Source organism: Littorina saxatilis, linkage group LG4 (assembly GCF_037325665.1).
Source record: "Littorina saxatilis isolate snail1 linkage group LG4, US_GU_Lsax_2.0, whole genome shotgun sequence".
In the NCBI taxonomy this organism is placed as follows: domain Eukaryota; kingdom Metazoa; phylum Mollusca; class Gastropoda; order Littorinimorpha; family Littorinidae; genus Littorina; species Littorina saxatilis.
Genome location: NC_090248.1, coordinates 22948838 through 22971592, shown reverse-complemented (window position 1 = coordinate 22971592; position 22755 = coordinate 22948838). Strand labels below are relative to the sequence as shown.

The window sequence follows — 22755 nt, the reverse complement described above, 5'->3', positions numbered from 1 at the left end:
AGTCGAGCCGAATACCCGGCTGCGCCGGGGACCCGGCTATGCCGGGTGTACGCAGGCTTTGCCTTCGCACCGCACGGAGGAAGGGAGATAATCGCGGCTGAAAACACTGGAGAAGATAAGGAAGAGTTACTGGGAATGGATCCAGAGAAAAACCAAAATCGGTTCAGCGCTGCGCGCTGAGAGCACGTGTTGAAATATCTCATCGATGAGGTTGTGTCCGGGGTTGTTAAGTGTTTCTTGTATAGAATATAGTCAATGTTTGTAAAGATTTTAGTCAAGCAGTATGTAAGAAATGTTAAGTCCTTTGTACTGGAAACTTGCATTCTCCCAGTAAGGTAATATATTGTACTACGGTGCAAGCCCCTGGAGCAATTTTTTGATTAGTGCTTTTGTGAACAAGAAACAATTAACAGGTGGCTCTATCCCATCTCCCCCCCTTTCCCCGTCGCGATATAACCTTCGTGGTTGAAAACGATGTTAAACACCAAATAAAGAAAGAACTTAACTATAAATATACCTGTCTTGACAGACAAATGTTAACCTGCAATGTAGGGGTATCATCAGCTGGTCCCAAGGCTGTCCTTTTATCATATGTTTTTGTGTACTGTACACATATTCAGAGCTCTTTTTGTTTCAACCTGTGTGTTTTTGAGTCACTTGAGAAAAAGTGACTCTATGTAATCGGTCAGTGTTAGTCTGTCCGGCCGGCCGGCCGGCCGTCCGTAGACACCACCTTAACGTTGGACTTTTCTCGGAAACTATCAAAGCGATCGGGCTCATATTTTGTTTAGTCGTGACCTCCAATGACCTCTACACTTTAACGATGGTTTCGTTGACCTTTGACCTTTTTCAAGGTCACAGGTCAGCGTCAAAGGAAAAATTAGACATTTTATATCTTTGACAAACTTTTCTCGGAAACTATCAAAGCGATCGGGCTCATATTTTGTTTAGTCGTGACCTCCAATGACCTCTACACTTTAACGATGGTTTCGTTGACCTTTGACCTTTTTCAAGGTCACAGGTCAGCGTCAAAGGAAAAATTAGACATTTTATATCTTTGACAAAGTTCATCGGATGTGATTGAAATTTTGTAGGATTATTCTTTACATCAAAGTATTTACATCTGTAGCCTTTTACGAACGTTATCAGAAAAACAAGGGAGATAACTAGCCTTTTCTGTTCGGCAACACACAACTTAACGTTGGGCTTTTCTCGGAAACTATAAAAGTGACCGGGCTCAAATTTTATGTGAACGTGACTCATTGTGTTGTGAATAGCAATTTCTTCCTGTCCATCTGATGCCTCATATAATATTCAGAACTGCGAAAGTGACTCGATCGAGCGTTTGCTCTTCTTGTTGTAAAGGAAAGTTGCTCGTGTGTTGAAAACTGACTAATTTTTAGCTGCTGCTTTAACTTTTTGATTCTTATTTTGTTTTCATTGAGTGGTTATTTGTCATAGTTACTTGGACTTCTTTTGTATGAACATTCATTTTACGAAGCACACAGGACAGTGACTATTGAGTGGTGATGTGTTCAGGTTGCCCGCCATGGCAGTATGCTGTTCTTCACCATCTCTGACCTGGCTAACATTGAGCCCATGTACCAGTACTCTCTCACCTGGTTCATCAACCTCTACCTGCAGGTGTGTGTGTGTGTGTGTGCATGTGTGTGAGTATAGGGTATGGGTGTGTGTGTGTGTGTGTGTTTGTTTGTTCATACTCAGGTGCGCATCTGAAACAGAATGTAAAGTTGTCAAATTGTTCATAACCAAATTGAAGAAATAATCCTGTATGTTCTAATCAACATCGTTTTTTGCGTCAGAATAAGAAGTTTGGAATGGGTGTTTATAGTCTACACACCTGATTTGTCATGGGTGCAGAACTACAAATAGCAAACACACTCTCGATTGACATTTAGAACAAGAAAATACGCAACACTTACACTTATCTATCAATTCATTTTGTTGCCAGTCGATCAGTAACAGCCAGCCATCAGCAGACCTGGAAGAGAGGATCCAGAACCTGAACCATCACTTCACCTACAGCATCTACAGGAATGTGTGCCGCTCCCTCTTTGAGAAAGACAAGCTGCTCTTCTCCTTCCTCCTCTGTGTGGGTCTGCAGAAGGGCAGGTAGGTTATACATGGGCTCACACTCACACACAAGCGCACGCTTGCACGTACGTACGCACGCACTAACACACGCATGCACACACACACACTCACATGCACACAGACACATGCATCCACCTGCACACACACATGCACGCAAACACACACACACACACACACACACACACACACACACACACACACACACACGCACGCACGCACGCACGCACACACAAACAAACCTGCATGTAGAGCTTGATGAACCAGGCTAAAAATCTGTAAGAAAAATGAAGAAAATACAGGGAATAAGTAGAGTAGGACATTTCAGTGTCAAGCATCAGATTTTGTCATTGACGGTTGCCCTCTACATGTTTCACGTTATTAGCTGCCAAAGACACTTCTTGAGCCTTTTGATTAAGTCTGTAGAGTATATAAACATACAAAAACAAAATTGATAAAATAAATAGTCCACAGAAAAAAAGTATCAATAAGAAAATGAGACAATCTGTGCACACTCCCTTTCACAGTCATTGTCATTTACTATCTTGATTTTTTTTTTCTCCAGAGGGGAGGTAAATGACCAGGAGTGGCGGTTCTTGCTGACAGGGGGCGTGGCCCTGGAGAACCCCTTCCTTAACCCCGCCTCCACATGGCTGACAGACAAGTCCTGGGCGGAGATCGTGCGCTGCTCACAACTCCCTGCTTTTGATGGCTTCATGGACGAGTTTCAGAAGAAGGTAAAGTTCCATGGCTAAATCTTGCAACCATGCGGTCAGTGCATGGTTTGGGGTGAAGAAATCATAATGCTCATTTTGATGATTGCTTTTCTTTAGTGCATGAGATTCTTCATTTTCAAAGGCACGCTTATGGTTCAAGATAAAGTGAAAACTGATTGTTTACGCTAACTTCAGGCTGTGTATAGGAGAAGTTTGACCCTATCTGTCACTGGTGACATTAGACTTTCATCTTGAACTCAGATAGTATAGAATATTTCAGAAATCCAGAAGAACAATCTCTTATGTTGTTAAAATAAAAACACTTCCAGATATTATTCACTGTCTTATGTACTAGACTGAGAACTGGAAGAGAATGTATGACGCAGCGTCCCCCTTTGAACAGACATTGCCTTCAAATTCAGACTTGAGCTGTAATTGTTATTCTTCAAATAGATAAACGAGTTGTGGAGATGTAAAAGCTTTTTATTCAGACTCAAGATGTTTGCCTCGTGTGCTAGATTGCGGACTGGAAGAGAGTGTACGATGCAGCGTCTCCCTTTGAAGAAACACTGCCAGAGCCTTACGCCACATCCCTGACAACCATGCAGCGACTCATTGTGCTACGGTGTTTGAGGCCTGATAAGGTTGGTGTGTGTGTGTGATTGTGCTCCGTTGTTTGAGACCTTACAAGATAGCTCTTTGTGTGTGTGTGTCATTATTATGCAGCATTGTTTGATATCTTACAAAGCTGTGTGAAAACGTGTGTGTGTGCGCACATGTGAGGATGTGTCTGTCTTTGTCGGTCTACCTCTGTATGCCTGTACCTGTGTGTCAAATGGACCACTGTTTTCCTGTTCACCTTTCACCTTTGTTTTCTTTATGGTGATATTTTCTTTCCTATCATGATAGAGTTTATGCAAATACAATGGTGTCCCCCTTTTAAGACCACCAAAAATCAGAGTGCATGATATTTTAAAATCCCCCCGCGGGTTAGGGGGAAGAATTTACCCGATGCTCCCCAGCATGTCGTAAGAGGCGACTAACGGATTCTGTTTCTCCTTTTACCCTTGTTAAGTGTTTCTTGTATAGGATATAGTCAATGTTTGTAAAGATTTTAGTCAAGCAGTATGTAAGAAATGTTAAGTCCTTTGTACTGGAAACTTGCATTCTCCCGGTAAGGTCATACATTGTACTACGTTGCAAGCCCCTGTAGCAAATTTTTTATTAGTGCTTTTGTGAACAAGAAACAATTGACAAGTGGCTCTATCCCATCTTCCCCCTTTCCCCGTCGCGATATAACCCTTCGTGGTTGAAAACAACGTTAAACACCAAATAAAGAAAGATATTTTAAAAGGGAGGGAGTCCAAAAGTTGAGGTAACTTTACAGGGATTATTTACAGGAAATGATAGCAAACAGGGTCTCAACTCATTGTCTCCCAGGTACGGATATATCCGTACCCATTGATATGGCTCTATCTGACCAGGTACAGATATATCCGCTCAGACTGTTAGCTTCAGTCGCTTCCTAGATCCTGTAACGTCTATCTGACGCCTGCATTCCAGCGTGTTGATACACAGTTACTACACAGTTACTACAATTCTGAGTGACCTGCTGCAGCAAAGCTGGTCTCGGCAAAAAAAACTTGGTCAACATAGCTGGGGTAGAAAGTGTGAAGAGAGAGGAGTATATATATAAATTGGGAGATTTTGATAGAATGGTTCTACTGTAAAGTCTTTTAAGACCATGATTGTAAGACTCCCTTTACTATAAGACAACATTTTCACAGACGTTTGTGTCATAGTGTCACTAAATTTACCTCCATTATAGACACCCTCTTGTACCTATATACATTTCTTGGATTTTAGGAGGTCTGAACATAGAGATACCACTGGACCATGAAATAACCATGACAGCCTGCATCTACAGCCTTGCACACTTCATTTTGTTCTTGTCACCAGATGGTTCCAGCAGTGGGGAACTACATCGCCGAACACCTGGGTCAGAAGTACACCGAACCTCCCACCTTTGACCTCTCTCTCTGCTTCGAGGACTCCAGCTACTTCTCTCCCTTGATCTTCGTTCTCAGCCCTGGGGCCGACCCCATGGCCAGTCTCTACAGATTTGCTGAGGAAAAAGGTGCAAAGGATGTTTATTTGTGATGACAGAAAGTGTGTGTTTTTGTGTGTGCACGTTCACCTGTGTGTGTATCTGCACATGTGTCTAGTCTATATACATAACCACATGTGTGTGTGTATCGGTAGATGTGTGTGCATGCATGTGTGTGTCTGTATGTGTTTGTGTATGTGTTTGTGTGCATGTGATTATCCTTCTCTGTGTGCAGGAGGACTGGTGCACATGTGTGTGTGGTTATGTGTTCATCACTGAGGAGGATTATATAGACTAGAAATAATGAACACGTTATGAGAAACAAAAGCCTATGTGAGCATTTCCAAATGATGTTTTGACGTTTTTGCATCACTGACAAAAGGGGTGTATAGACCGCGCAGACCTCGCCCCAGATCTGTAGCTGCCAGGAAGGCAGCAGAGAGACGCAGAAAATCCTGTATTCCTGTTGATGAGGCAGAAGAATTCAAGCGTATGTTAAATCAGGCAGTAGCACTATGCTAAAGCTTCAGTATAGGCCTCGAAACCTTTTTCAAGGATTTAAGTAGCCTTTAGCTCTATCTTTTGTAGTTTTGAAGACTTACAGTTTTGTGACAGTAAAAATCTACTTGAACGTGCAGTTGTCAGCTTTCGGTAGTTGACTATCGTTCTATAGCTTTGATTTGTATAGATCATAGCTTTTTGCTGTTTCTAAAGTAGTCTCGATTAGCCTTTAATTTTGTGACGGTCAAAACATTAATGACTTGATTGTGCAGTTGACAGCTTTGGGTAGTTGACTGTTGTTCCATAGCTTTTGTTCGTAGTATATGACTGGAAATAAAACAGTGTTTGGTAACTGATGGATAATTGATTTCCTAATGAACATCATGAGGTGTTTTTGTTTTTTTCGGATTGTCAAGTAAATGACAGGTGAGTTTGAGTAGACCTGGATAACCTGTGCCGATGTTTTAGCTTTGGTTATTTGTTTTAGCATAATAGCTTTTCTTGTGGAATAGATACAAAAATGTTTCTTGGTGCTTCTGAATGTTGTTTGTTTGTTTGTTTGTTTAGTTCATTGAGACTGACTTTTACTTTGTGAACCAATGAAGTAGGTGAAAGCACTTTAGTGGATTCCTTATTTTGACGTCCAATTTCAGCAGCAGTTGATTAGACCTTCACATAGAATCTAATGTTAGCTTTATTTTAGTAGTGCAACCATGAGAGGAAGTGTTGTCACTGGTTTAAGAATTTGGCAGGAGCTTTGAATTGAACATGTGCAAAAGTCTGCTATTTACAGTGTGTGTGTGACTTAGTTGCTTTATGTTTTAAATGGTTGCAGGTGGTTTGTTTGATATGAAACATGTTCCAGTGTGTCAATTTCATGAAGTCATCTGTGTTGAATTGTTTGAAGGACATTGAATTCAAGACATGCTCTGAATTTTTTGTTAAATGTATAATTTGATTCAGCTGAGCAATACCTTCCCGATATAGTACCATCGTCTATGAGATATTACTTAAAATTATTATTCCGAGACTTATTCATCAGCTGAGCTCACAGTCCTCTAGACAGCATGGGAAGATGCCCGAAATAGTAGTCGACTGAGTTATTTCCGAACATCATACCCAGGAATCATATGACACCATCAACATAGCCTCAAAGGCTGATTTCATTTTATCAGACTGCAATTCGAAACTGCCATGCAGTAGTTGAAAAACGCTGGTGACAATATGATCTTTACTTGGTGCAATTGTGTTTCCAGCATCTGACAAGAACAAGAACCTGCAGACTATCTCATTGGGTCAGGGACAGGGACCCATTGCAGAGAAGATGGTGATGGATGTAAGTACTTTGGGTAATCATTTTGTCTTTTATTTTTTCATTTAGATCAGAAGTTGGTTTAGCATTTTGAAATGTGCATATATGTTTCTTCCTCAGATTGTGTCTTACTTTTGGGTGTGTTAGGTACCTACCGGTCTCAGGAAGGAATCAGGGTGGGACAAGCTCAATATGGTCAAAACCGTGTACAACAGAACATTCTTTCACACTCTGTATGTCTCTGTGTGTGAGAGTCTGTCTGTTTGTATCTTGGCATGTGTGTGTACTCTGTTTCTTCTCTCTGTCTTTGACTCTCATACATCCCAACAAACTCCCGCAGTGGGGCACTGCGGTTATGAAATTAAAGGCCCCTCCTGTTTTTGGAACCGCAGGAGCTTTCTAGTTTGCTGTTAGGTAGATTTTTGGTTCCTCTTTCCTGTCATGCTCTTTTTCTTCATGAATTCTTTTCTTTTTTCTGCCTTCTTGCTCATTCACCTGTATTTTTTCCAAAAATCTCTTCTCTTGCCGCTTGTCTCGCGATTCATGTATAGTTTAATCTGTTAGTGTTCTGATGTAAGTCCAGCAGTAGATAGGTTAAGCCTATTATAACATACTGGAAACTGGTAATCTTCCAGTAGGTATTAATTTAGTTTTACTAAAGCCTGCTGGGACACAAGTAATGGGTTAGTGCATTTGTAAACAGGAATCGCTTGACAAGTGGCCCCCTTCATCCCCCCCTTCCTCGTCCTGATATGGCTCTGCGTAGTCGGCTGGACGTTAAGCAACAAATAAACAAACAAACAAACAAAAAATCCCAACAAACTCCTTCCTGTCTGTCTCACAGGTTGCTCTTTTACCATCACAGACACACACAGACACAGACACATATAAGCACACATACACACACATGCAAGCACATACGCATGCACGCTCACACATTCACACACATGCATGCGTGCTTACACACACACACTGATGTACATGTACACACAGCAACATACACGCACAGACACAATCACACAGGCATTCACACACACACACACACACACACACACACACACACACACACACACACACTGACACATACACGCACACTTACACTTCAATCAGAACATATTATTAATCCCAACAATGTTTTTTACCTGTTGACAGGCCGTGGCAGCAGGGACGTGGGTAGTGCTTCAGAACTGTCACCTGGCTGCCTCGTGGCTTCCTCAGCTGGAACGAATCTGTGAGACGGTGAGTAACATACAGTGGAACCCCCTCCTAAAGTCTGAGAAAATCTGGTCTTAAAAAAGAGGGAGTCTTCTTCTTCTGAGTTCGTGGGCTGAAACTCCCACGTACACTCGTGTTTTTTTTGCACGAGTGGAATTTTACGTGTATGACCGTTTTTTACCCCGCCATTTAGGCAGCCATACGCCGTTTTCGGAGGAAGCATGCTGGGTATTTTCGTGTTTCTATAACCCACCGAACTCTGACATGGATTACAGGATCTTTTTCGTGCGCACTTGGTCTTGTGCTTGCGTGTACACACGGGGGGTGTTCGGACACCAAGGAGAGTCTGCACACAAAGTTGACTCTGAGAAATAAATCTCTCGCCGAACGTGGGGACGAACTCACGCTGACAGCGGCCAACTGGATACAAATCCAGCGCGCTACCGACTGAGCTACATCCCCGCCCCAGAGGGAGTCTTAAAACGGGGGTATATTTTCAGAGGTGTTAATGAACAGAACAATCTGAGAAAACGTCTTAAAAGGGAGAGAGTCTTGAATTGTGGGGTTTTTTTTTTAATGGGGAGGTTGCAATGAACAGCAAAAATGGGTGAAACGAGTGAGAGCTAAGACAAAACCATGGTGAAGATGCTTACACAAGCATGCTAAATTTGATGTGATGAAGTTCATCAAACCTGTAATATGAAAAAACAGAAAAGATTAAATAATGGATAAATGAATTATAAACAAAACAAAACGTTCACTAGAGATCTTTGTTGTGAACAGACAAACAACGGATAATGAGTCAATCAACAACAACAAAAGAACCAAGGTGGTTAGCAGTATGTCTGTTGTGGATTTTATTGAACATTTATTACACCATATCATATAATCGCTTATAACATCACACTATTACAGGTAATAACTGACCCTGGCCGCACCAACGAGAACTTCCGCCTGTGGCTGACCAGCTACCCGTCGCCAGCATTCCCTGTGTCTGTGCTGCAGAACGGCATCAAGATGACCAATGAACCGCCTAAGGGACTGCGTGCTAATCTCCTGAGGTCATATCTCAACGACCCCATCAGCGACCCCGCCTTCTTCCAAGCATGCAACAAACCCAATGTAGGGGGAATTGATATTTGGTTTTTTTTGTGTGGAGTTTTGTCTTTGTGTGTTTGTTTTATCATTGTGTGTGTCAAGTCAAGTAAGCTTTATATCTGAAGCATGAGATTGTGTGTGTGTGTGATCCACTTGATATATGCCCAAGTTCATCATGTTAAAACTCGCCTGACACTGCGTGTTCCAGGTGTTCGAGAAGCTGCTGTTCGGCCTGTGCTTCTTCCATGCGCTGGTTCAAGAGAGACGCAAGTTTGGTCCTTTAGGTTGGAACATTCCCTACGAGTTCAACGAATCCGATCTCAGAATCTCTGTGCGACAGCTTGAGGTAAGGGGTTCTTCCAGAAACTGCACATAACGTCCATGTGGGTGGACTGTTTTTCGTTCGCTCTTTTAAGCCTCAAATTAAATGGGCGAAGTTTCGGTAAAAAGTCTTCGCAAAGTCAACATCATGCTCAGGAAAATGTGCCTTACTATCTGTCAGTATTTCTGCTTGAATGTAAAATGGAAGCTACTCATTAAGAAGATCGTTCTCGTAAATCTTGGGAGATTAGAATGTTGACAATGTGTGCAAAATAAGAACACTTGTCATGGGCAGCTATTACCGGTACATAGTGTTCATGCGCTTTGCTGCCTGCATGGTGAGTGTCTGGTTGTGATGATTTTACACAAACAGCATGGATTGATGGGTAGTCTTGTGTCAAACACCACTCGCCTTGTGTCAAACACCACTCGCCTTGTGTCAAACACCACTCGCCTTGTGTCAAACACCACTCGCCTTGTGTCAAACACCACTCGCCTTGTGTCAAACACCACTCGCCTTGTCTCGAGTTTGAAGTTTCTGTTGAAAGTTTACTGTCAGACATTCAGCACAATGAATGCCTGTGAAAAAACTAATTGTGTGCAAATAAAATTGACGCTGTTGCTTTGCTGTCAGATATACATATCTGGCTTAGATCATTTGTTGTAACATGTCTGTCTTCTTTTGAGCCGTGAGTATAGAGCTTACCACTGTAACTGTACTGTCATATGAACATTATCTGCATGATGAAGAGCCTCAATATTTTTGTTCAGATGTTCATCAACGGGTATGACGAGCCCCCACTGGAGGCTCTCCGCTACTTGACAGGAGAGTGCAACTACGGAGGTCGCGTCACTGACGACTGGGACAGGCGCCTCATCAAGAGTCTGCTCAACATCTTCTACTGCCCAGAGGTAAGGAATGCTGCACAGTGGAACCCCCCTTTATGACCCCCCAATTTCAGACCTTGCTATTTCAAACACAGCACAGTAACATCATGAAGACAAAGCTACAGTGGTACCTGCCATGTGAGGCCCTGCCATGAGAGGATACCTCCAAAAAAATTTATTTTTTACAAGTAAAATGACTATTTCTGAGAATACTCACCTCAATTTAACTAATAGGAATACGAACAAGACGTTCAACTTTGCAATTACCCGGACGTTTTTTGCGTTAAGACACCTTCTTCAGTCCCTTTGTTTTTTTTATCTTGACCAAAATGTATAACTGTCATAACAGGCCACCTGCAGTGTAGGAACACTTTCAACTGGTCCCAAGGATGTCCTTGTATGGCAGGTACCACTGTAGATTTGGTATGCCCGACACCTTAGTGTCCTCTATTATTTTCGCCTTCCAGCAAAATATCTTCCTCCTTCATTGGATGATGCTTGATAAGAATGTATCTCCAAGCAGAAAGCTGTTCACGTCATTTGATTATGTTTTTTTTCTTCTTCTTCTCCAGATCATCACTGATGACAGCTACAAGCTGTCAGCCAGTGGTATATACTACGCACCCCCCAAGGGGACTTACGAGGATTACATGGAGTACATCCGAAGTCTTCCACAAATACCACATCCTGAGGTATGAGTGTGTGTGTCTGTGTGTGTGTTTATGTGTTTGTGAATGTGTATTTGTGTGTGTGTGTTTGTCTGTGTCTGTGTCTGTGTGTGTGAGTGTCTGTGTGTGTGTGTGTGCACCAGACTTTAAAAAAAAATGTTTTAAAGATTCATGCCTCAGGTCAATTAAGTCTGAAAGTGTATGTATTTGTTTTCATTCATGATGGGTGCATAAAGTTTAAAGACTGAACTAACATGTACTGTTCTGTGTTGATTGCTTGACAGACTGACATCCAATAGACATGCAGTGTATAAAAACATCTTTATTTGCAGGTGTTTGGTCTTCATGAGAATGCAGACATCTCCAAGGACCAACAAGAAACACAGCAATTATTTGATGGCATTCTACTCACACTTCCCAGACAGGTATAATTCTCCATACTTGAGTCAGCTACTAGTCTAGTACACTGTATTGTATTTTGATTTTGATACTGATAAATCTCCTGCTCTCCCAGCCCCACCCTTACCCTTCAGGAACGTACGTTACTAGTTTTTCTTTTGGTGCCAAAATTGGGCATCTCTGCCCAAAAACACGGCAGAGATTTGGCGCTTTCAAATACATATCAGCATTTTGCCGACACAAAAAGATAATCCTACTGGTTCCTGCATATTTTTTTTTTTTGGTTTTTAATTATTTTCGATCTGTTTTTTGTTTTGTTTTTTTTCTTTGCTTTTTCTGCTCAATATTTTATTGGTTCATGCTTGTATTTCGGGGTTTGGGTTGTATTATTTTCCTCGCTTTAATTTCTTGCAGTTGTTTTCTTTTAACAAGATTTGAAGCTACATTCAGATTTATTTTGGTGGAAGCTTATGTGCTGTTTTCATTGACTTACGGACTATGTAAGAAGAAGTCGGATCAGACACACTAGATAACTTGTGCACATAACTCAACGCGGAAATCATGGAAGAAATTGTCGCAGGTGCATAGCCTTTTTGATAGAGATATGCAATGAAAAATGAAAAGCAGGACAGTTTGCTCGCTTACTGGAAATTCCCAAAGGATATTACAGCAGACTTCCACTAACTCGCGGTCTTTGGGGTCCAAAGACTTTTGATCGTGATATATCCGATTCGCGAAGCAGTTTGGGGTCCAATTAAAGGGAAGAAACCGCGTTCTCTTCTGAGTCAGAGAAAAACGCGGTTATTTCCCTTGTTGGTCACTGTTACACGACACTTGAGATTGCCACAAGTTCCCAAACGTCGTATAGTTGTGTTATTTTATTCTACGTCGCCCGTCTTCGCAGCAACAGAAAACAACTCGTCAAATTGAGTTCGAGGATTTATTTAGCATTACATACATACAACTGCACATCTAGCAGAACTCAAATAGAAGCTTTTTTAACATTCAAATCGCGCTGGCATATATAGTAAATACTCAATCTCGAGAATATTCCAGACCGAACATGATACAACTACATTATACGAGCCGTGCATGGACTAAACTAGCGACATTCTCTATGACGTACATCAAAAGCGCCGACGCACTTAATCCGAACGAACGCCACGAACTCACGACTAAAACAGCATGGTAAACAACTTGTTTTGACAGGACTAGAAAGTTCACCTGCATTCTCGTCCAAGCATAAATATTGTGTTTACAAAATACAATATCGGTACTTTCCCACAAAGTACAAATAAGTCAACTACATGCAACACACAAAACTGAACCAAAGCTCAGCAACGGTAGCGTTTCCTAACATTACCCCCAACACCAGAAGAAATTTACCTAATTTCTTTCAATCATTGAAACGCTACCTGTACACATATTATGTATACATAACAGATTGAAATCCAGGTATGTACATTAGTCTGTTGGAGAATGAACACAGTTTTACTCACATACTCGGCTGAGAAAATCTGCTCCAACATTGTCTGAACCTTTGATCGATTCCACTCGCATATCAAAGTTCTGCAAGTACATCACCCACCTCATGATACGATTATTCACAAACTTCGCAGAGTTCAGGTAGGTGAGGGGTTTGTGATCAGTCTGAAGCACGAATTTCACCCCTTGGAGGTAGAGTTCAAATTTCTTGATTCCCCACACGATGGCTAAACACTCTTTCTCCATGGTTGAGTAGTTCTTCTCGGCTTCTGACAGCTTCTTGCTGGCATAGCTGACCGGAAACGGTTTACCTCCATGCTCTTGCATCAGCATGGCGCCGATCCCTTCGTCCGATGCGTCTGTACGCAAGATGAACTCTTTGGCGGTATCAGGAAGGCGTAGCACCGGGTCTCGTGACATCAGGTCGCGCACGGTCTGGTATGCCTTCTCCTGAGCTGGTCCCCAGAGTATTCGGTTGGGGCATCCTTTTCGGGTCATGTCCGACAAAGGCGCCGTTATGGCGGCGAAGTTTGGAATGAACTCTCTGTAGTACCCAGCCAATCCAAGGAAGGATCGCACCTGCTTCTTGGTTTCAGGACGTGGCGCATTGAGGATCTTGGTGACGTTTTCCAACAAAAGCCCCTTTTGACCTTCCTTCAGTGAATGACCTATGAAGTCAACGTTGTCGGTCCCCAAAATGCACTTGCTGGGTCTCACGGTCAGATTGGCTTTTGTCAGGCGGGAAAACAGTTCCCTCAAAGTCTCCAGATGCTCCGCAAAGGTCTCCGTGTGGACTAGCAGATCATCCCAGTAGTACACAACATTCTTCATTCCTTTGAGCATTTTTCGCATTCCCCTCTTAAGGGTAGCACCACTGTTCACCATGCCAAAAGGCATCCGCAGGCACTCATACGTTCCGTCTGGAGTTGCAAAGGCGGTCTTTGGTATGTCCTCTTCACGCACAGGAATCTGCCAATATCCCTTGCTGAGATCGATCTTTGAGAAGATCTTACTGCCAGTTAACCGTCGGAACAGATCAGTTGCCGTCGGCATTGGTTCAGGGTCAAACACGGTGATCTTGTTGACTTTCCTGAAGTCAATGCATACCCTGTTTGTGCCGTCTTTCTTCTTGACAACAACAACGGGAGATGAGTAAGGGGATGATGACTCACGGATGACCCCGGGCATCTTCAACATGTTGTCGATGTCCTTCTTCAAGGATTCCCGAGCCTGAAACGGGATAGGGTATGGTTTTGACCGAACAGGAACGTCAGATGTGAGGTGGACTTCGTGTTCGACCAAGGACGTAGAGCCTGGAACATCACAGAACCTATGGGTGAAGTCGCCCATAAAATCATGCAGCTCCTTCTGCTGATCTTCTGTCAGGTCAGGTCCTAGCTTGACGTCATCCATTCCCTCTTTCTTGTGGAGGTCTCCCAACTCCAGTAGTTCCTCGCCGTCGAACTCGTCTAGTTCGGCTGGTTCTTCCGCACTTGCTGCGACCTGTACTGCTTCCGGAGGTCTCTCCACATACAGTTTCAGGAGGTTAGCGTGGTAGATCTTGGACTTCTTGCCGACATTCACCTTGTAGTCGTTGATCCCTACCACGGCCTCAACCTCGTATGGGCCTTTCCACTGCATCAGTAGTTTGTTGTGATCAGTGGGAAGCAGTATCAGCACTTTGTTACCTGGTGTAAACTTCCTGTTTACGGCTTTGCGGTCGTAGTAGTGCTTTCCACTATCCTGAGACTTTCTCAAGTTCTCTCGAGCAATCTCGAGAGTCTCCTCCAGTTTCTCTCGCAACTCGAACACGTACTGGTAACTGTTCTTCACTTCAGGTGTGTCCACATCTTTCGTCCACAATTCCTTTAATATCTGCATCGGGCCTCTCACGGTCCGCCCGTACATCAGCTCGAACGGGGAGAATCCAGTGGACTCTTGTGGCACCTCCCTGTATGCAAACAGCAAGGCATTGATGTAGCGATGCCACTGCCTTGGCTGCTCACTGCATAGTTTCTTCAGCGTGGACTTCAGCGTCGCATTGAATTTTTCTACCAGCCCATTGCACATCGGGTGATAGGGTGTCGTAGTCAAGTGACGAATGCTCAGCAGCCTGTTGACCTCTTCCATGCATTCAGAGACAAACTGTGTCCCCAGGTCTGTGAGGATCTCTTCAGGAACCCCAATTCTGCTGAAAATGTCCACAAGTGCCTCGGCAACAGTCTCGGTGTCAATTTTCTTCAGAGGCACGGCTTCTGGGTACCTGGTTGCATAGTCTACCAGGGTCAGTACCCAACGATGACCCGCTTCACTTGGCGGTTTGATCTCGCCGATGAGGTCAATGGCCACCCTCTTGAAAGGTCGGTCGATCAAAGGCATCTTCTGCAACGGCACTTTCGGGACCCTTCCTCGAGGTATGGTTTTCTGGCAAATATCGCACGATCGGCAGAATCGAGTCACATCTGCATGCAGTCCTGGCCAGTAAAACGCAGCCTGGATTCTGTCCGATGTCTTCTTGACACCCAGGTGACCTCCCATTATAGAGTCGTGGGCCACCTCCATCACCTGGCGCCTAAGTGGTTGAGGCACCAGAACTTGACGTAATGGCTTCCCACCGTTGACTCTCGGGTGCTGGAACACTCTGTACAGGATCTTGGCCTTTACTTCAAAGTGCACAGTGCCTTCGCCCTTAGTCATCTCCTTGACAGGACGACTCCTGTACTTTGTCAAGGTCAAATCAGCTTCCTGTAGCTGAATCAGCCGATCCCTGTCCACGACAGCAGTTGCAGAACTGTTGGTGACCCTGAGTGGCGTGGTTGTTTTGTCCTTCTTCGCATGGGCTCTGGTCGTCACAGCACTCACAACCTGCGGCTGGTCGCGGCGATGCACAGTGGCTCTGTCATCTCGTAACAGTTCGCTGATATCTTCATTCGCGAATGGCAGTGGGTCTTCCTCCTCAGCGGCAGGCTGAGCTGAGCCCATTCTCCATTCAACATCAGGGTCATCAGGACGTCTCGCACCCCCAATGTTCCCAATTAATAGATCGTTCAAGGGCTTCTTCAGGCAGACGGCCTCAACTTCTCCGGTGAAATCTGGAGTATCGATCTGGTCCTTCCCGTCAGCAAATGCTGGAAGTTTCGGTGCCCTGTGTAGCATTTGCTGCTGGTTATCTCTTAGGCGTGGTGCCTCGTGCTCATTTTGAACACGCACCATTTCTGTCTGAAGCTCTAAGCGCTTCATCTCCATTTTTATTTGGAGCTCTAAGCGTTTCAGCTCTATTTGCCTTTTTTCACGCTGTGCTTCTCTTTCTCTTTCTTCACGCTCACGCTGCGCTTGTCTTTCTTCACGCTCACGCTGCGCTTGTCTTTCTTCACGCTCACGCTGCGCTTGTCTTTCTTCACGCTGCGCTTGCAGTTGTGTCTGGGACTCGACGAACTCCGTCAGCTGCTTGCCTTTTAGTCCCAGTTCAACTCCTTTTGCCCAGAACTCAGCCATTCTGGTCTTTTCCGGTGCGTTCGTCTGTATTCTTTCACAGCCACGAACGTAGACGAATGTAGTCTTCTAAAAGAACACAGTCTCTACTGCACCTCCGATGCTTCTCTCGTCGCTGTTCACCTTCGTAGACGCAGGCTGCCACCCTCCTCGTCTAACGTGACGGCGCACTCTGCTCACGATACGTACACGACGTACCCCAGTCGTATTTCGTAGTATTAATGCACTAGCTCCGCGACGAAGTCCGTCTCGTCCAAACGGCAGCTAACCTCTGTAATCCCGATACACTCCGGTGTCGCTCACCGTACCGAGCTGCGGCGATTACCAAACTCTTCACCAGTCACACCGAATCCACGGTTCCGTAGTCTCAATACTGATCCCTCAGGATACACCCGATTGATGGCTACCTCCTGTGACTGTCTTGACACTAGTCCTTGTTGCTGGAAAACCCTTGGCGTTAAACGTAGATCCCGGCTTGGCCCCCAATTGTTACACGACACTTGAGATTGCCACAAGTTCCCAAACGTCGTATAGTTGTGTTCTTTTATTCTACGTCGCCCGTCTTCGCAGCAACAGAAAACAACTCGTCAAATTGAGTTCGAGGATTTATTTAGCATTACATACATACAACTGCACATCTAGCAGAACTCAAATAGAAGCTTTTTTAACATTCAAATCGCGCTGGCATATATAGTAAATACTCAATCTCGAGAATATTCCAGACCGAACATGATACAACTACATTATACGAGCCGTGCATGGACTAAACTAGCGACATTCTCTATGACGTACATCAAAAGCGCCGACGCACTTAATCCGAACGAACGCCACGAACTCACGACTAAAACAGCATGGTAAACAACTTGTTTTGACAGGACTAGAAAGTTCACCTGCATTCTCGTCCAAGCATAAATATTGTGTTTACAAAATACAATATCGGTACTTTCCCACAAAGTACAAATAAGTCAACTACATGCAACACACAAAACTGAACCAAAGCTCAGCAACGGTAGCGTTTCCTAACAGTCACAAAAAGCCTGTGAGCGTCACGTTGGTGTGTGTGCGTTTGCCGTGTGAGTGCATGTGTGTGTGCGTGCATGTGTGTATGTGCGTGCGTGTGTGTGTAGATTTCTTCTTTGATTGTTTGCTTTGTTTGCCACCTTCTATAACGCAAGAAGCTGAAGCACTTCATGGCGCCTGTAGAAAATCCGGGGCGTCTAGTTGAGATCGCGATTAGCGGGACTCGAGTGTTAAATTGCATGCCTGACTAGATTGCAGAAGACTGAAGCGCAGTTTAAGCACTTGATTGGCGCCTGTGGCCACCTGGACCGTCTAGCAGAGATCGCAATTAGCTGGACTCGAGTGTTCATGCAACTGCACGCCTGACTGGCCATACTGACTGGTCAGACACTTAACCTCTATAGGCACGTGGCCAATTTGACGATACCGATCGTGGCATTGACTGCATGCCGATCATGTGGCAGTGACTTTTCACTCTTCAGTCGGAAATACACTACACAACATCGTGACGACTGATGCTTGGAAATTGTGTGGAAGAGTACACCTCTCTATTTCTCTCTAATGCTCTTCCTGCTGACAGTGACACCAGACACCCCACTGAGTTTAGCCAGCTACCCCCCCCCCCCCCCCCCCTCTCTCTCTCTCTCTCTTCCCCCAGCCATGTACTGTTTGGGGCTGTGGCCAGAGAGGTGTCAGCTAGTTGAGGCCAGCTGCCCTGTTCACTCAGAGCAAAACCAGGGTGACTGTGTCTAACTTTTGACAAAGCAAGACAACTGAAGGGTTCACAGATTAGGTAACCGACTCACTGGTCAAGGCTGCGGGGAAACAAGAGTATCTTGTCAATGAAAGAGATTACACACAAACACGCGATGCTGAGAACTGTGGCCGATTTTTCACTCTCTTTCGCTCAGGACCTTCATGGACTGTGGCTTCTATTGTTTACGTCCAACAGACAAGAATAAAGAGCATAGTGCATTTTCATGTTGGCATCTTCGCATGTACTCCACTCCTGACCAAAACTACACCCCTCCTGATGGGTACACGTGCACTCAAGTTATCAGTGACTGTCATCACGCCTTTGCGGCTGTGACCTTTATACCAAGAGCCGGACTGCTCTGTTATCGATATTGTTGTGGTGAAAATTTGACGATGGTCTGTCCGTACATTGCAGGTATGACCTTCTGTTGGGACCGAAAATTAGTGTTCGCGTCCACATTTTGCAGGTGGCCGTTTAAGGGGGGGCAAATATAGAAGGAAAACACTCCGTGCCGAGCAAATGTGTCCGTACATGTTAGGTGGCAGCTCACGCCGGGGGCCGTACATTGCAGGGACTGCTGTAGCGTGGTTATGATAGAACATTTTTTCATGATCTGTACTATGAGAATGCTCTTTGGGACTGTGACCTGACAGCATTTAATCATATTCTAGAAATTTGAAAGAATTTGTTGTCAGTGCTACATTTTTGTCAGCATTTGTGCATGTAGTTTTAGGTTATTTGGCAGCAATACAGTGAGACCCCTCTGATAGAAGGACACCAGTCTGACGAAAACACACCTTCTGTTGTCACTTCATCAGTATCACCTTGACCAAATACACCTGTCGTGACAGGTCACCTGTAATGTAGGGACTCCTCAAAAGTCTCATGGGTGTCCTCTCATCACAGGTACCACTGTACCCCAGCCGCAGGCTGTTGATGTTTTGCCTCACTACTACTGACTGCTCTCCCATTGTTTTGTGTTAGTGGTTAACAGATTTTCACTGTCAAAATGTAGCTTTTATTGTTGCTGATGATGTGTACTGACTTTGTGTTGGTGACTTTCAGACATCGGGTGGAGGGAAGTCGTCACAGGAGATCATTGAAGAACTGGCCTGTGACATTCTGTCCAAGATCCCACCTGACTTCAACCTCGACGAGGTCCAGGTCAGTGTGTGCGATACAAGTGTGGTATGCGGTCACAGCTGTCTGTAAGCAATTGCAAGCTTCAGCTCTTGTTGGCTGTATCGCTCATTTATTTTAATTACAGACTCTTGGGTGTTTGTATGTGTGTGTGATTGTGAGTGTGTGTGTGAGATTCCGTGTGTCGGTGTGTGTATGTCTGTGTGCATAATGTGTGTGTGTTGTCATGTATGGGTGTGTGGTCATGTTCGTATGTGGTCATGTGTGTAAGATTGCAAGTTGATAAGACTCTGCAAGATGATTAAAGGCACAGTCCTTTTCTTTTTAGAAGATTCCTTCATCTGAATTAGTCTTTTTATCCTATCCTACCTGAAATGCACCTAGACATCATTGCTATTTTTGTTTTGTTCATATAACAGGGCAAGTACCCTGTTCGCTACGAGGAGTCCATGAACACAGTGTTGGCGCAGGAACTGATTCGCTTCAACCGTCTGATCAGCGTGGTCCGCCAATCCCTGCAGGACATCCGCAAGGCCATCAAGGGTCTGGTGGTCATGTCCGCAGAACTGGAGGACGTCTTTGACAGCATGATGGTTGGCAAGGTCTGTTGTGGGATCAGTCATTTTTGACTCACATGCGAAGCAAAAGTGAGTCTATGTACTCACCCGAGTCGTCCGTCCGTCCGTCCGTCCGTCCGGAAAACTTTAACGTTGGATATTTCTTGGACACTATTCAGTCTATCAGTACCAAATTTGGCAAGATGGTGTATGATGACAAGGCCCCAAAAAACATACATAGCATCTTGACCTTGCTTCAAGGTCAAGGTCGCAGGGGCCATAAATGTTGTGTAAAAAACAGCTATTTTTGAGTCACTTGAGAAAAAGTGACTCTATGTAATCGGTCAGTGTTAGTCTGTCCGGCCGGCTGTCCGGCCGGCCATCCGGCCGGCCGTCCGGCCGGCCGGCCGTAGACACCACCTTAACGTTGGACTTTTCTCGGAAACTATCAAAGCGATCGGGCTCATATTTTGTTTAGTCGTGACCTCCAATGACCTCTACACTTTAACGATGGTTTCGTTGACCTTTGACCTTTTTCAAGGTCACAGGTCAGCGTCAAAGAAAAAATTAGACATTTTATATCTTTGACAAAGTTCATCGGATGTGATTGAAACTTTGTAGGATTATTCTTTACATCAAAGTATTTACATCTGTAGCCTTTTACGAACGTTATCAGAAAAACAAGGGAGATAACTAGCCTTTTCTGTTCGGCAACACACAACTTAACGTTGGGCTTTTCTCGGAAACTATAAAAGTGACCGGGCTCAAATTTTATGTGAGCGTGACTCATTGTGTTGTGAATAGCAATTTCTTCCTGTCCATCTGATGCCTCATATAATATTCAGAACTGCGAAAGTGACTCGATCGAGCGTTTGCTCTTCTTGTTCACATTTTTCCCATTTTCTCTGAAGTTTTTGAGATTGAATACCTCACCTATATATGATATATAGGGCAAAGTAAGCCCCATCTTTTGATACCAGTTTGGTTTACCTTGCTTCAAGGTCAAGGTCACAGGAGCTCTTCAAAGTTGGATTGTATACATATTTTGAAGTGACCTTGACCCTGAACTATGGAAGATAACTGTTTCAAACTTAAAAATTATGTGGGGCACATGTTATGCTTTCATCATGAGACACATTTGGTCACATATGATCAAGGTCAAGGTCACTTTGACCCTTATGAAATGTGACCAAAATAAGGTAGTGAACCACTAAAAGTGACCATATCTCATGGTAGAAAGAGCCAATAAGCACCATTGTACTTCCTATGTCTTGAATTAACAGCTTTGTGTTGCATGACCTTGGATGACCTTGACCTTGGGTCAAGGTCACATGTATTTTGGTAGGAAAAATGTGTAAAGCAGTTCTTAGTGTATGATGTCATTGCTAGGTTTAGTTATTTGACGGTCAAGGTCATGTAAAGGTCAAGGTCAAGCATGTGAGTCGTATGGGCTTTGCCCTTCTTGTTGTTTTCTTGAAAGAATGAAAAAACAAACAAGAAAGGGCAAATTATTGGAATGTTTTAATTCAAGACAAAACCAAAGATTGAAAAGAACTTCGACCTATCAGCCTGATGGAGAAGTGGCCTAGTGGATAAGACGCCGTCCTACTAAGCAGAAGGTCGTTGGTTCGAATCCCGGCCGCACCTGGTGGGTTAAGGGTAGAGATTTTTCCGATCTCTCAGGTCAACGTTGGTGCAGTCATGCTAGTGCCTTATCCCCCTTCGTGTGTACACGCAAGCACAAGTCCCAGTGTGCACAGAACAGATCTTGTAATCCATGTTGGAGTTTGGTGGGTTAAAGAAACATGAAAATATCAAGTAATTGCATCCCACCAAAGTGGCGTGTGGGGTAAAAACGGTAATACACGTAAAAATACACTTGTACAAAAGCATGAGTGAATGTGGGAGTTTCAGCCCATGAACGAAGAAGAAGAAGTTTCCTCTCCTAATTTGCGTCTGTGCCTTTTTCTGTCTGAGTGTGTATGTCTGTCTGTCTGTCTGTCTGTTTGTCTGTGTCTTTGAATCTGGCAGCGCCTGTGTAAATGGTGTAAAATTTGCTTTGCGTTACGTCGTTGCTCAACTCATGCCCCTCTTTTCTGTGTCGTGAGAGTGGACAAATAACACCTGACTTGCAGTTGTTTTCCGTTTGGAACAGATGTTTGACTTCATGTATCGTTTTGTCCAGGTTCCTGCCATGTGGGCGGCTAAGTCCTATCCTTCTCTGAAACCGCTGGGCAGCTACATCACTGATCTGCTGGCTCGCCTAGCTTTCTTCAAGGTTAGTGGCTGTTGGCACAGTGGAGACAATCACTTTATTCATTTGTTAAAGGGACCATGATATAAGTTATTAGCATGATACCTCAAATTTTGCCTTGAAAGTGGGTTACCTATTTCCACACATCGATGATGTCCTGGAATTTTGGTGACACAACTCGATTCTTGACGATTTTGATGGTTTTGTGCTTTAGCCTTATTAAATCATTCTCCATAACAAATATTCTCTCAAATATGATGGACAATACATGATTTGTCATTCTTTTATCTTCCTATCCACACCAGGTACAAATATAAACACTATTTCATAAAAACAATAATCAGTTTTGGCCTTCTGCTGAAAAGTTGTCTCAAACGAGTTACACCAAAATTCCATGACGACGTCGATATGCTGTGCTTTACAGGACTGGATTCAAGGAGGCACGCCCATAGTGTTCTGGATCTCTGGCTTCTACTTCACGCAGTCCTTCCTGACGGGAGTGATGCAGAACTACGCACGCCGCTACAAGGTGCCCATCGACCACCTCTCCTTCGAGTTCGAGGTCACCGCTCAGGAGACCACCATGGGCAGCAAACCGGTCAGTTAACACCTTTAGCTTTTGTCTGAATGCATGTTTTTCTCTGTCTCAGTCTGTCCTTTCGGTTGTCTCTGTCTGCACGTCTGTCTTGCACAGTGATCTCTGAATGTGTGTG

At 44.1% G+C, this 22755-nt stretch overlaps 1 protein-coding gene across 1 annotated transcript in view; it reads left to right on the top strand.

The window, feature by feature from the left end:
• Positions 1–22755, top strand: part of LOC138964250 (dynein axonemal heavy chain 3-like) — a 210795-nt gene that overhangs the window by 183513 nt on the left and 4527 nt on the right. Inside the window, exons 67-83 of the mRNA XM_070336152.1 lie at positions 1540–1644; positions 1973–2133; positions 2678–2849; positions 3347–3472; positions 4788–4965; positions 5318–5425; positions 6693–6772; positions 7901–7987; positions 8879–9085; positions 9270–9407; positions 10154–10294; positions 10843–10962; positions 11271–11363; positions 19157–19255; positions 19651–19833; positions 21974–22066; positions 22467–22640. Coding sequence (XP_070192253.1) covers positions 1540–1644; positions 1973–2133; positions 2678–2849; positions 3347–3472; positions 4788–4965; positions 5318–5425; positions 6693–6772; positions 7901–7987; positions 8879–9085; positions 9270–9407; positions 10154–10294; positions 10843–10962; positions 11271–11363; positions 19157–19255; positions 19651–19833; positions 21974–22066; positions 22467–22640 — 2265 coding nt within the window. The remainder of the gene's footprint in view (positions 1–1539; positions 1645–1972; positions 2134–2677; positions 2850–3346; positions 3473–4787; positions 4966–5317; positions 5426–6692; positions 6773–7900; positions 7988–8878; positions 9086–9269; positions 9408–10153; positions 10295–10842; positions 10963–11270; positions 11364–19156; positions 19256–19650; positions 19834–21973; positions 22067–22466; positions 22641–22755) is intronic.